The 12,929-nt window shown below is 36.5% G+C and overlaps 1 protein-coding gene across 1 annotated transcript in view; it reads left to right on the top strand.

Moving 5' to 3' along the window:
• The window catches only part of SHB (SH2 domain containing adaptor protein B), a 93,507-nt gene that overhangs the window by 28,685 nt on the left and 51,893 nt on the right, over positions 1–12,929 (top strand). The window contains exon 2 of the mRNA XM_087926334.1: positions 11,184–11,399. Coding sequence (XP_087782460.1) covers positions 11,184–11,399 — 216 coding nt within the window. The remainder of the gene's footprint in view (positions 1–11,183; positions 11,400–12,929) is intronic.

Raw genomic sequence — 12,929 nt, 5'->3', positions numbered from 1 at the left:
TAAGTCACCCCCCAAAAAGACGGCCTAGCCATTTTTTCTGGGCTCAAAAAAATAAGGCCCAGCCTTATTTTATGAGAAACATAGTAGTAACAACAAAGTATAATAATACCAGAGAACCTTTGAGATCATATGAGACAAATGCAATAAAAACCTTGGTGTCACGCCCCACCTCAGCCCTATTTTCAACAGAGGCAAATAATGTTGCGGGCAAAGAAGCATCCAAGGGAGCAAATTTCATCAAGTCATCTATATCACAAGAAGTGATGTGTCCTAGCCCAGTAGGGTAGACCTGACTAAGAAACCAATACCATGTAGTTCTAAAATTACTTTTATTAGTTGTAGTAACAGAATCTTGCTTTATTGTATCTTTTGTGTCAATTAGGGAGGTCTAATTTGAGGCATTTTCTCAAGTTAGTTATTTGGATTGGGCTTGAGACACATTTGTCTAATCATAACCTTGCTAACAGACCTTAAGAGTAGAGAGAAGGCCATTCTCTCTTATTTTCCTGAGAATAAGGAACAAATAGTTGCTAGTCCCAATAGTTTCTAATCCCAACACAACTAGATTGATCACACTAATTCTAGTAGGTAGATATGACCTTGCAGGTAACCTGCAACTTGTGACAGATAGTTCTTGACGTACAACCATTTAGCATCCGTTCAAAGTTGCAACAGCACTGAAAAAACGACTTATGACTGTTTTTCACATCATTGCAGCATTTCCATAGACATGTGATCAAAATTCAGATGCTTGGCTGACAAGCAAAGTCAATGGGGAAGCCATATTCACTTAACAACCACATTCCTAATTTAACAGCTGTAGTGATTCACTTAACCATGACAAGAAAGATCAAAAATGGGGCAAAATTCACTTAACAATCGTCTTGCTTAGCAATGGAAATTTTGGTCTCAATTGTGGTTCTAAGTCTAAAACTACCTGTATATTAGATTGAGAGTCTCCCTGAAATTCAGTTTCCTTATCCCCTTCTTATTCATGCCGGGTTACTGATTTAAACCTTTAGTGGTAGATGCAATATGTCTAAGGTAGGCTGACCTGGAAAGACAAAAGCAATGAGGCTAGAGAAGCTGGGACTGGGAAATTGAACAACTTAAGGATGAGAGAAAGAAAATGACCAGAGAGAAAATCTTGTGCCTGAAGAAATTGAACTATAACTTCATCTCTCCATATATATAAACTTCAAAAAAGGCAACTATGATCTTATAAACAACAATCTCTCATCCCTTGATTGGCAATTTCTATTCTCTGGATGCAATACTGTAGAAGACCATTACAACATATTTTTACTTGAAGTCAAAAGAGTCATCAAACCATATGTACCATTAACAACTCCCAAAACCAGAAAAAGCATATCACCCAAAACAATAAGGAAGCTTCAATCCAAAAAGAAATCACTTTGGTGGAAAAACAAATCTGGTCACGTTGCCAACTTTAAAAGCCAATACAAAAATTTATGCCACCAGATAAAAACTGAATGCACCAATTATCACATTAAACAAGAAGAAAACCTGTGCACCATACAAAACATTTGCTAGACCAATACTCGAATACAGCTCATCAGTCTGGAACCCACATTATGTATCTGATATTAACACAGTTGAAAAAGTCCAGAAATAATTCACAAGAAGAGTTCTCCACTTCTCTACTCGTTACAGAATACCTTATGCCACCAGACTCTAAATTCTAGACCTAGAAAACCTACAACTACAGCGCCTTCGGTCCGATATAAGTATAGTATATAAAATCATACATTGCAATGTCCTACCTGTCAATGAATATTTCAGCTTCAACCATAACAACACAAGAGCAAACAATAGATACAAATTCAAGGTTAATCGCACCAAACTTGATTGCAGGAAATACGACTTCAGCAACAGAGTGGTCAATGTCTGGAATACTCTACCTGACTCTGTGGTTTCTTCCCCAAACCCCCAAAACTTTAACCTTAGACTGTCTACTATTGACCTCACCCCTTTCCTAAGACGTCTGTAGAGGGCGTGCACAAGCACACCAACGTACCTACCGTCCATGTCCTATTGTTTCTTTTATATATTTTTTTATTTTTCTTATATGTATCCATGTATTCATAACTATGTTTTTACTTATACCTATTATCTTGTAAGCAATTGACAAATAAATAAAATAAATAAATAAACATATCCATGTCCATATTTTTGTTTTACTTATTTGCTGTGCGTTAAGTTTAGAAAATCTTAAACTTCATAAGCCTTCTTCGGTGATTAGCTCTGTGATTCATTTGCTAAACACAACTCTCTCTAGATGTGAAATACACCACACTCTGATTTCCTCTACAATGTTTATTCATGCCACGCTCAGCCAAGTATTAAATGATTACACACTTTTTAAATCCCTAGATAGTTTTCTCCTTAAATATTGTAGGAAGTACTGTCACGGAATTTCCATCACATGCCAGCGTTTCTTGTGTTCTTCCTAGGAAGATGAGTCAAATCTTCATGCTAAGGAAATGAACAAAATATCCTAGCCTTTGGTACAGGAAAGTGACTCTTTTCTAAGTAATTACCAGAAATATTCCATACATTCCAAAACAGCCCATTGACAGCGATGAATAAGAACTTTGTTGTTGATTGGGTTGCACTAAAGTACACCAGGCCTACCATATCCATATTCTTTAGATCACTGAACGGCACTGATACAGAAATTTGTAACCTTCCATTATTAGTAGACTGACTCTAATAGCCATATCTACTAAGGTTGCAGTTGTTGATGATAAACTAATTTGTGTGAATGAGACTCCTGCAAAGCAACCACAGTTTACTCAGAACTGGTAAAGATAGAGCCGTACTCTCTGCCTTAACCAAGACTAAAAGTTCTATGCTTTCATAGGCTACCTTCTCTATGAATCCCATCTTTGTTTGTTTGAAGAAATTATTGTCATTTATGCCTTCAAGTCAAATTTTGTCTCATGGCAATTGTACCTGCAGTTGCCTTGGCAAAGATTTTGGAAGTGGTTGCCATTGCCTAGGAGTGAGAGAAAGTGTCTGGCTCAAAGGCAGCCAACTGGCTTCATGCTCAAGGTAGAACTAGAACTCACAGTTTACTGGTTTCCAACCTGATGCCTTAACCACTGTACCAGACTGGCTTCACTGTCAAGGTTAGCCAATATACAATATACTTCTTCAACCAAAATGGCGACTTCAATATTAATTAGTCTTTTAACACTTCAACATATATGTGAACTTTGAATTGTGAACGAGAAATTTGGTACTGAGAGAAAAAGCATCATAATTCCAAGACTGGTCCTGGATTTCAGTCCTAAATATGAGGGGCAACATTACTTTAACACCTTTCTTGTGGAATTAACTGGTTCAAAGGAATTCATTGTAGACATGTTCAAGGGAAGGAATAGTGTATGAGGTGTATCCATACTGAACTGAAATTGTCTCTTACTCCAAATTGATCATCTTTGGTTCATTGTTCGGTGCCTATTTTGCCTGATTTGCAAAAATGGGGAAGTTTGGGGGCTCAGGATTACGCTGGAGGTCACGTTGCTGAATATGATCATGGAATAGTGAGGAAAATCTTATATTTCTACGATTAAAGGTAATTTCAGATAGGTGAAGCTCAGATATTGCTGGCAGAGGTCTTGATATGTCTCAAGAAACCTGGTGCTTAAAATGGATTTCAAGATTGTTCTCTCTCGCTCTTCTTCCTCTCATTGTTTATTTGTTTGGTGCATCTGCAGCAAGCTGCTTCTCCATGGCAGAGCACAATTTCTTTTGGCCCCAAAATTACAATCTCAGTTGAAATGGCTCTTTTGATAAAATGTATAGCTCCATCCTGGCACATCTCCGAATGATGACATTCAAAACAATTAACTTCCAAATGGAGATTTCAGGAAAAAGGGGGAAACTATGTCTAGAGTATCCAGAAAACATGGTTGTGCAGCCTTGTTACAGCATCCTTGGCTGGGTGGCAGCTGTTCCTGGCTACCGTAATTCTGTGAGTAATTCTTCAGTATCAATTCTCTCCAACCTTTGCTTCATTAAGAAAAGCTCTGTTTACTTTCTTGGGATGCAATAGTGAGCCTGGAATAACCTTTCGCTCCTGCTTTGTGTTCTGTTTCCTTTAGAAAAAAAAAAGAAAGTGCCTGTTTACTTGATGCATTTGTGAACAGAGCAACGGATAGTCTTCATTTACCCAAGTTTAGATCACTTAGACACTTTTTTAAAAGGAGAAAACCAGAAACATAGTTCTTTCTTACCTCTACCAAAAACTTAACCTTGCAGTGTATCGGTAAGCATTCTGTTCCTTCAAGGAAGTCTCAGTTTTCCTTGTAAGCTCATTTTCAGATTGGGAAGAGGCAACTCCTGAATATCTTAATAGAGTAAGTCTTCTCTGAGAACTGTGGGTTGTATTGTGTCTCATTCCTTCTGTCTTGAATAATCAAATCACACAAAAAAAATGCAGATGTGGCTAAATGGAAACCCAAAGAAAAAGAGGCACCGAATCATGCAGAATCTGAACGACCAGCTTCTGTAAGGAATATAAATGCTTCCATTTCCCATCATCCAGTCGAGATTAAGAAGCTTCTTGGATGAGAAACAAAACATCTTTAAAGAAAACAAGAAAGTCCAGTTGCCTCTTGAAAAAGCACATTTGGAGCTCAAAGGAGCTTTTAATTAATGTATAGCCTATCAAATATTAGTGTTCCCTATGCACATCACCTGCTAATTATATCTGCTATATTCTCCTATATTCCTTAGTTGCTTATTGATTAAATCAAGAGTGCTTATTTATATTTCTAGTGTAGAATGTAAACTATTCTGTCAAGTGGACATAAGGTGTTCTATCATCAGTTGAATTTTTGTGTCATGCTGCTAAAAATATCTTGTTATGAATACTTTATCGCCTTTTTCTCCTTTTCCCCTCTGTTTGGAAGAAATTGATTAGGTTGTCTGAAAGAGACAATAATGTTTATATGGATAAGTTGGTTGCCTAGCTTCTCACAGCACTAATGTGAGAAAAAGTCTTCAAGAGGGGAACCAGATTTGATAATGACATTTCCCTATCACACACGTAGACGATATTAGAGTGATCAGATGAAGAACTGTATTTATTTAGCAGTGTTTGCAATGAATTCCTCTTTATTCCTCTCTGTTTAGATACAGTATTCAGTCACATGTGGAAAAATGGTTTTCCTTAAAGGTGAATTAGCTTTGCTTTGCAAGTTGGTTACATTTTTCATGATCACTAATACTGATTGACCCAGCCTCCATAATAAAACCCTCAGTTGTAACTAACTGATGCCATTGGTCACTCAATTACTTGTTTTGGTTGAATGCTATTGAGGGAAATGGACCTAATAACTACACAATTCATGGTAAGTCAAATTTCTGCCAGACACTGCATCTACATCATTTTATTGCCAATAATGTGACACTTCTTCCAGGATATAATCTTTGATTTCCCAGTCTAACTTACCACTCTGGGATTTCTTTTTGCTCCCCAGCTAGTCAAAGATGACCATGTAATTCCACTTGGCTGGTAAAATAAGACCAATGTAGTTTTAATGTCACTTCTTCTCAGGGTAAATAAAATAGTACAATTCAATTTTAATTATTCACTACAACATTTACTAGCACAAACACAAGGAAGCGAAAGTACAGATAGTCCTTAACTTACAACTGGTAACTTAGTAATTGTTCAAAGTTACAAAGAGCACCAAGAGCTACTTAAGACCCAGACTTGAAATTCCAACTGCCAACCTGGTCATATGGTTGCATTTGATAGTCAGTCTGCATGTTTGGCAATGTTCCATGATCACATGACCATGCTTGACTATGTTTTTTGCCAGTACCTGGCATTTACTTCTGATTTCCAGCAAAAAGTGCCCATTGTAGACAACGGATTTGCTTAACAGCTGTAATGTTTGCATAATGGCCACCACAGAAAATACTGTAAAATCAGACATGGTCCCATGGTGGCCTGCTTAACAACTGACACAACTTAACAACCATAATTCTGGGCTCAATTATGTTTTTTAGTCAAGGACTATCTGTTCCTTGTTCTTTTGGTCAGTGGTATTTCAAGATGTGAGGAAATTGCTTTAAAAATTAAAATAGCAGCAAAGAATTTGAGGAATCCTTTAATTAAATATCACATCTTTCTGTACAAAAGTCTCTTTGAATTAAAATGTTGACTATAGAGGTCTAAACTATTTTATACTCATAGACTCAGACATACATAATATTGAGTTGCAGTGTTGAGTTTTGGTTTTATTGTTTATTTAGGAGTAGTTTTTATTTGCTTTTCAAATTTTTACTATGGTTGCTGTATTAAGCCATTGAAAGCTGTCAGATTCTGTTTTTAATTGTTAGTCATTCAAAATCATTTATGTGATATGGGTAGCAAAATTAAAATAGATTATTTAAATCTATTAAATAAACATAAATTGCAATATAAATTACAAGCAGTGATGCTTTAGCTAAAAATGTATTACATGGTTTACCTATTAAGAAATTCAATATTGCAAATAATAGTAATAATTGTTTATTTAATTTGTTTGCTGCCTGATTCTCAACAACTCTAGCTATCTTACAACAATCAAAGAAGTTATCAGAAAAATATAGAATAGTGAAATATAGTAATAGCTAAAAGTAATTAAAGCATTACTAGATTTGAACAATAGGTTAAATGTTTGAATATGATTTGCTTTAGTATAAATGGCACTGGGAAGGGATTTTGCTTAAAGTGCAATGGTGGTAAAATTAAGAATTATAAGGGGATAAATAATTGAAAATATAAATTAAAAATGGGACTAATGAATTATACAAATTGTTATACAAATTATACAAATTGCAGATTTGATGAGTAATACAGAATTTATAATAAAAGAAAGGATGTTAAGAATGTAGAGATTGACACAAAATAGTATATGGGAATATTGAAGAATTAAAATTAAGATTGATAAGACGTATTAATACAACATTATATAAGAAAGTCAACAATATTCATGCAAAATTATTGTCATATTTGTTTTTAAAATGTAAAACACTCTGGGACCACACTGTTCACACAGTAAGTTGTTTGTAACAATTAAAAATAATAAAAATGTATTTAAAAAAAGAAATAAATAAAGATGGCAAGTGCGATGAAGTGAGGATTCTCAGTCTTCCTTGCCGGAGGCTTAGGTGAAGAGCTAGAAGCTTCATTTTCAGCATGTTATCACTACTAACAAAGGCAGTCACCTAGCCAGTTTTCAATGCCAAACGAAGGCCTAAAATTGATTGCCTGCTTGTTTCTAGGCCATCCCATTAATTGCCCAAATGCTACATTCAACTCTGCAGTGTGTCATACAGCATAGAATTGTTCTAGGACAATAAAGGTTTGCTGTATTATTTTCAGTGGCAATCATTTGCTACCACTAGAGAAATAAATACACAATAAGAGAGTTGGAAGCAGTGGTGGGATTCAAATAATTTAACAACCAGTTCTCTGCCCTAATGGCTGGCTGGGTGGGTGTGGCTATGGTGGGCATGGCCAGGGAATGGGACAGGCAGCACTCAGCCTCCCTGCAACCCTCTGGGAGCAAAAACAGGCCACAGAGGGGGTCACACTGCACACACACACACACACACACACACACACACAGCGTGCCCCATTTTGGACCTAGTAGGACTCCTGGAAGGGGGGAGAGGGGGGACGGGACCAGCCATCCAGTTCAGCCGAAGTGGTGCGAACCGGTTGAATCCCACCACTGGTTCAAAGGGACCTTGGAGGTCTTCTAGCCCAACCCCAGCTCAAGCAGAAAACCCTATAACCTTTCAGACAAACAGTTATCCAATCTCTTCTTAAAAACCTCCAGTGTTGGAACACACACAACTTCTGGAGGCAAGGCAAGGCATTCCACTGATTATTTGTTCAAACTGTCAGAAAACAGGTACATATTTGGAGTAGAATTTAGCCAATTCTGTTTCTCTCATGATCCTTCCTTCTATCTGCAGTGCTCTCATCCAAGTTGAGGAACGATGCAGTATATACCCAGAAATACTATATGATAGTAGAAACAAAAGCAAAATACACACATATTGTCCTGCTTTTTAAGAACATGAGAAGAAGAAGAAAAAATCTACTAACTAAACAAAAGATTACCAAATTCTTGTCTATGTTTTCTGTGTTCCCATAGTGACTAGTCAGAAGACTTTGTAAGCCAGATATATGTATATTACAGCTCACATTTCACACAGATATTGTGAAGAGGCAATCTGCCTCTGATTCTAAAGACATTTCATCAGTTACTAAGCTTTATTTTCTGCCACCGTGGGTTTTTTTCCATTGAAAACAAATTGGCTATTTTCACATCATATGGAATTTTGAAGCTCAGCTTGATCCTTTGAAGAGGGACAATCCTGAATGGGCCACTCTTAAATTCTTCGCCTCAGCTAAGTTAAAATGTCTCCATGTCTATGTTTTCCATACCATGCATAATTTCAAAATATCTCAACAGTATTGGGATTCCTTTTCTAAGCTAAAACAATAGACTGTAAAGATATGCTTTGCGGAGGGAGGGAGGGTAATATCCATACTTGGAATACCACAGTTGTGAGTAATCTTTCCTCATATGTGGCTACCAATCTCGCGTCAGGGAGCAGGGACACCACCAAACACCTTGAACTTTAATTCAGGCGTAGGCAGAGACCCAGATGGTCTGTCTACCAAGATACTTTTCTGACACCACAGTTTGTACTAGGGGAAGCTTCATTTTTAGCAGCCCCACATGCTGTATCTTAGTACTCATGAGGTTTAATATTTGAGTATAAAAGTTTCTGGGCATGTGAATAGCATGACTCAGATGTTTCCAGAAAGGGAAAGAGAGGATGCTGTTAATTATTACCATCAGTGACTCATTCAGTAGAAAAGCTGGATGAAGACACACCTGTAAACAGCACCTCTTCAAGAATTTCAAGATCTGTTTCCAGAATATTTAACACTCACCAGTGAAATTCTCCAAATACCTTGGACAAAACATGCTTGTATGTTACTAACGTAACTCCCTCATGACAACGTTAATATGAAATAAGATATACCTGAGAATGATGCCGTGATTTCCTGGAGGAAAAGGCAAAATGGAAATGTATAGTATCAGTCACATCATATCTATGGGGCCAAGGCTTAGTAGACAAGTAAATATAGGATGGTATTCATCAGGCAAGAAGGGGCTGATCTGGACATCCCAGTTTAATTGCCTTCACCAGCAAGTTACTTTTTATTTAATATTTAGAGGTAGAATCCATTTATAATTGCCAAACTCAGCTTGCGTTAATAGGCATGATTTTACAGACTTTTTTCATTAGAATTAAGAGATCGAAAGATAATAATAATCACAAATGCCAAGCTTTGTGATGTAATCTTCAAAGAGAATTTGAAGTAGCTTCGACAAAGCCCTTTTGTTCACAATATTCATTTGATTGCTCTAGCCACCCCGTTCCCATTTCCCCTAGGAATATTTCCCATGGGGTTATAATCTGGAAAGCTAGGTCACCTAGTAAGTTGAGTTACCACACGTTGTAATTTCTTGATCATACCAAGATGCATTTTAAAGCTTAGAGCAACAGTAGCAACTTCATGATAAATTTCACGATAAAAAAGTTCCCCAGTTCTGCTTAAATATTTTATAGTAGGCAAAGCTGTCAAAGTCCATCATGTTAACATAGTGCTTGGAGCATAGCTTGTAAAGGGGAAAATGTCTTTTGATATCACTTTTAGGAAAACCCTTACACCTATTGAATACAATTAAAATTCAGAACAACTTAAAGGTGCTTTGATATCTGCGTATTTAGACTGGCTCTATGCAGATACAGCATCTTACCATTGTTCTTCTGTTTTTCTTTAACTATGGCATTATGACAACTAGCAAGCTTCATGACCTATATTTGATTTGTTGGGTAGCAAATTATGTCAGCTTTTTGTGAAGCAGCCTTCCCCTCCCAGACTCCAGATAGATTAGTGGGAAATTTTAGCATTGTTTATCATGACATCTAGATGCTACCACACTGGAGGAGATGTGTTAAGCCAGGAAGCTGCAGCTTGACCTGGTCAAAGACTGCCTCAGATTGTGTATGTACATAAGAGGCCAAGATTCTTTTTTTTTTAAAAAAATAAAGTTTTATTATACATTTTCTTCATTTTATATTACAGCTTCAATTTTACAATCGCAATATACTGGTTGTATCAGTATTATGCATTATGCATTCTATTATACTTCCTATGTTCAACCATTTAACTTTTCTTTATACATATACCATATTTATCTTTCTTATTCCTGTAGTTCTAACTGGAGTGTGTGTGTGTATGTGTTTTCGTAGATTTTCATGTGTACAGGTATGCAGGTCTTGGCGTGTTTGGGTCTTTTCACGTGTAAGATTGAGAGTATTTTGGCGATGTTTCGATGAGGTCCCACTCGCCATCTTCAGGCTGGTGCTTTCAGCTTCGTGCTTATCTTTAATTTCCACCATCAACCTGTCCATTTCAACACAATCAAGTATTTTCCTTACTACCAGTTCCTCTGTGGGTGTATTTTATTTTTCCAATTTTGTGCATAGCTAATTCTCGCCGCTGTTATTACATGAAGCATCAAGTACTGAGTTTTCTTATATTTCCCTGTTAGTAAAGAGGTCAAGATTATTCCTTTAGCCCATTTCAAGAGTTTTAAGGGATGAAATGTATACTTTAAACCTAAGAAACTTATAGGAGAGACAGAGTGAGAGTGAGTGAGTGAGTGACAGAAAGTAGAGTGAAAATGTCAGCCTAGCCATTCTGGTAGGTTCAAAGACCGGCATAAACAATTCTCTTGATTCACATATAAGCCCTTGGCTTGTCCTTTCTGCTCTAAAATCTTGCTTAAATTATAGAAATTTATTTCTTATAGATTCTTAAGTTTCCTGACATTTTGTTCGATTTATATTGCCATTTGGTAAACCGTTAACGGAGACTTTATTCTGTTTCTTCTTTTTTCAGTTTGAGAGAAGCTAAACTTGGAAACCTTTAGCAGCTTACATATCCACATTTTTCTTGTTGCTGTTAATGTAATGTTTACATTAAATTACACTGCATAAACTTTTTTTTCCCCTTGCCTGCTGATGCCAGCAGAAAAATTAATCCAATTATTTTCCCATTCTGACAGAGTTACAGAGGCAAGACTGTGTGAAGCCCCAGCAAAAAGACATCCAGCTCTATGACACACCTTACGAACCTGAAGGCAATGGTGTGGAATCTGATTCAGAAAGTGCTGTGAGTCAACGCCTGAGAGAGAGCAAGTTGCCACAGGATGATGATAGGCCTGCAGACGAGTATGACCAGCCATGGGAATGGAATAAGGTCACCATTCCTGCTTTGGCAGGTGAGAGCCTCTGAAGGAAATCATTGCAGTTCTGTTTGTGTCTTGCAGGAGTTATTAAAGTATGGAGTGTTCTGGTTTAACATTTTATTGAGTTGCAAAATATTGTAAAATAACGAAAGTAAATTGAAAAGCATTGAGGAGGAAGAGGAGGAAGAGAAGTAAGGAAGGACTCCCACTCTCTCTGTTGCAGTAAAATAACGCATTAACATCAAATCACAACCTTTTGCTTTTTCATAATAATTTGAAGAAGCCATTTCTGTGAAGAACTACCAATCTACTCAGTAAAACCCAAAATCAACATTTCATTCTTTTCCACTTCTAACACGAAGTTCAGAAGCATGGAAACAAAAATACTTATGTTCTTTTCTTTTATCAAAGTAGTCAGTTTTGCCCTTCCAGCCAAATCCATCAACTTCTGCAACCATTTGTCCATAGTAGAAATCAAATGTCCTTCCATTTTTGTGCATACAATAGTCTTGCTGCTGTCAACATATATAATAACAAAGTTCCTTTATTTTCCCCAGGATTTTTCCATTAGGCCCAAAAGGAAAAGTTCTGGTTTCATTTTTATCTCCATTTTCAAAATTTTCTGTATTAAAATATGAATCATGCTCCAAAAAGTATGGAGTGTTGATGCTGTTTTAGAGCATAATAGATAATATAAAATAATAATATAAAACATAATAGCTGTTTTAGAGCATAATTTGTGATATCTAGTGTATATTATTGTGATCTAAGAAAATCAAACAAAAAGCCTTGCTGTTCAAAGCCAGCACGCTTCTGAACAATAGACAGGAGAAATTGTCAAGACTGGGTCATAGCTACAGGCACAGAATGGAATGTGCACTTTCCTACAGTGGACCATTAAAAGCTTTTTCTGGAAACAGTCATAGCTCCATATCTGAATCCTTATCTTGTCTTTGGTTTTAACTGGTAATACGACTAGGTGTCAGAAGATACTGGGGAATTGCAGTCTATCCAATTTGATAGGTAGTTTGTCAGGGTCAATCAGGGTAGCTAGGTCTCACAATGTGGCATCTGCACATAGTATAACCATCTCTTCAACTGGATCTGTCAAAGCTTCAGAACCTGAAAACAGGGTGAAAGAAATCATAGATAGGAATTGGTGCCATCATGGATAGATTTGTGGTTACAGAAAAATCCAGTAACTATCCAGTAACTTGTTTACTATGTATTTTGCTGGAGCCAGAATAATGGTGATATTTTCAAAGTTTTATGCCTGTTCCATATTTAACTTCACAGAAACTTAAATTTTCATAAAAGATTAAATTTTTGAGGAAATAACAGCCATAGAGGGAGTTTTTAATTTTCTCTTACCTGATGATACATTGCTTTTTGAAAGCCTGACAACCCAACATACTTTAGTACCAGTCATTTAGTTAGATTCAGATTAGCAGATGAGGTTGCTACACAGTCATTTGGGATATTATTCAACACACCTTTGTTGTTTTGAAATGCAATTAAGGTAGGAAATTGAAATTATATCAGCTGAAAAAAATGAGCATTAGA

The sequence above is a fragment of the Pseudonaja textilis genome, chromosome 2, assembly GCF_049901715.1.
Source record: "Pseudonaja textilis isolate UNSWEBS1 chromosome 2, rPseTex1.2, whole genome shotgun sequence".
Lineage (NCBI taxonomy): Eukaryota > Metazoa > Chordata > Lepidosauria > Squamata > Elapidae > Pseudonaja > Pseudonaja textilis.
The sequence above is the reverse complement of the archived record's forward strand: the minus strand, read 5'-3'. Positions and strand labels throughout refer to the sequence as shown.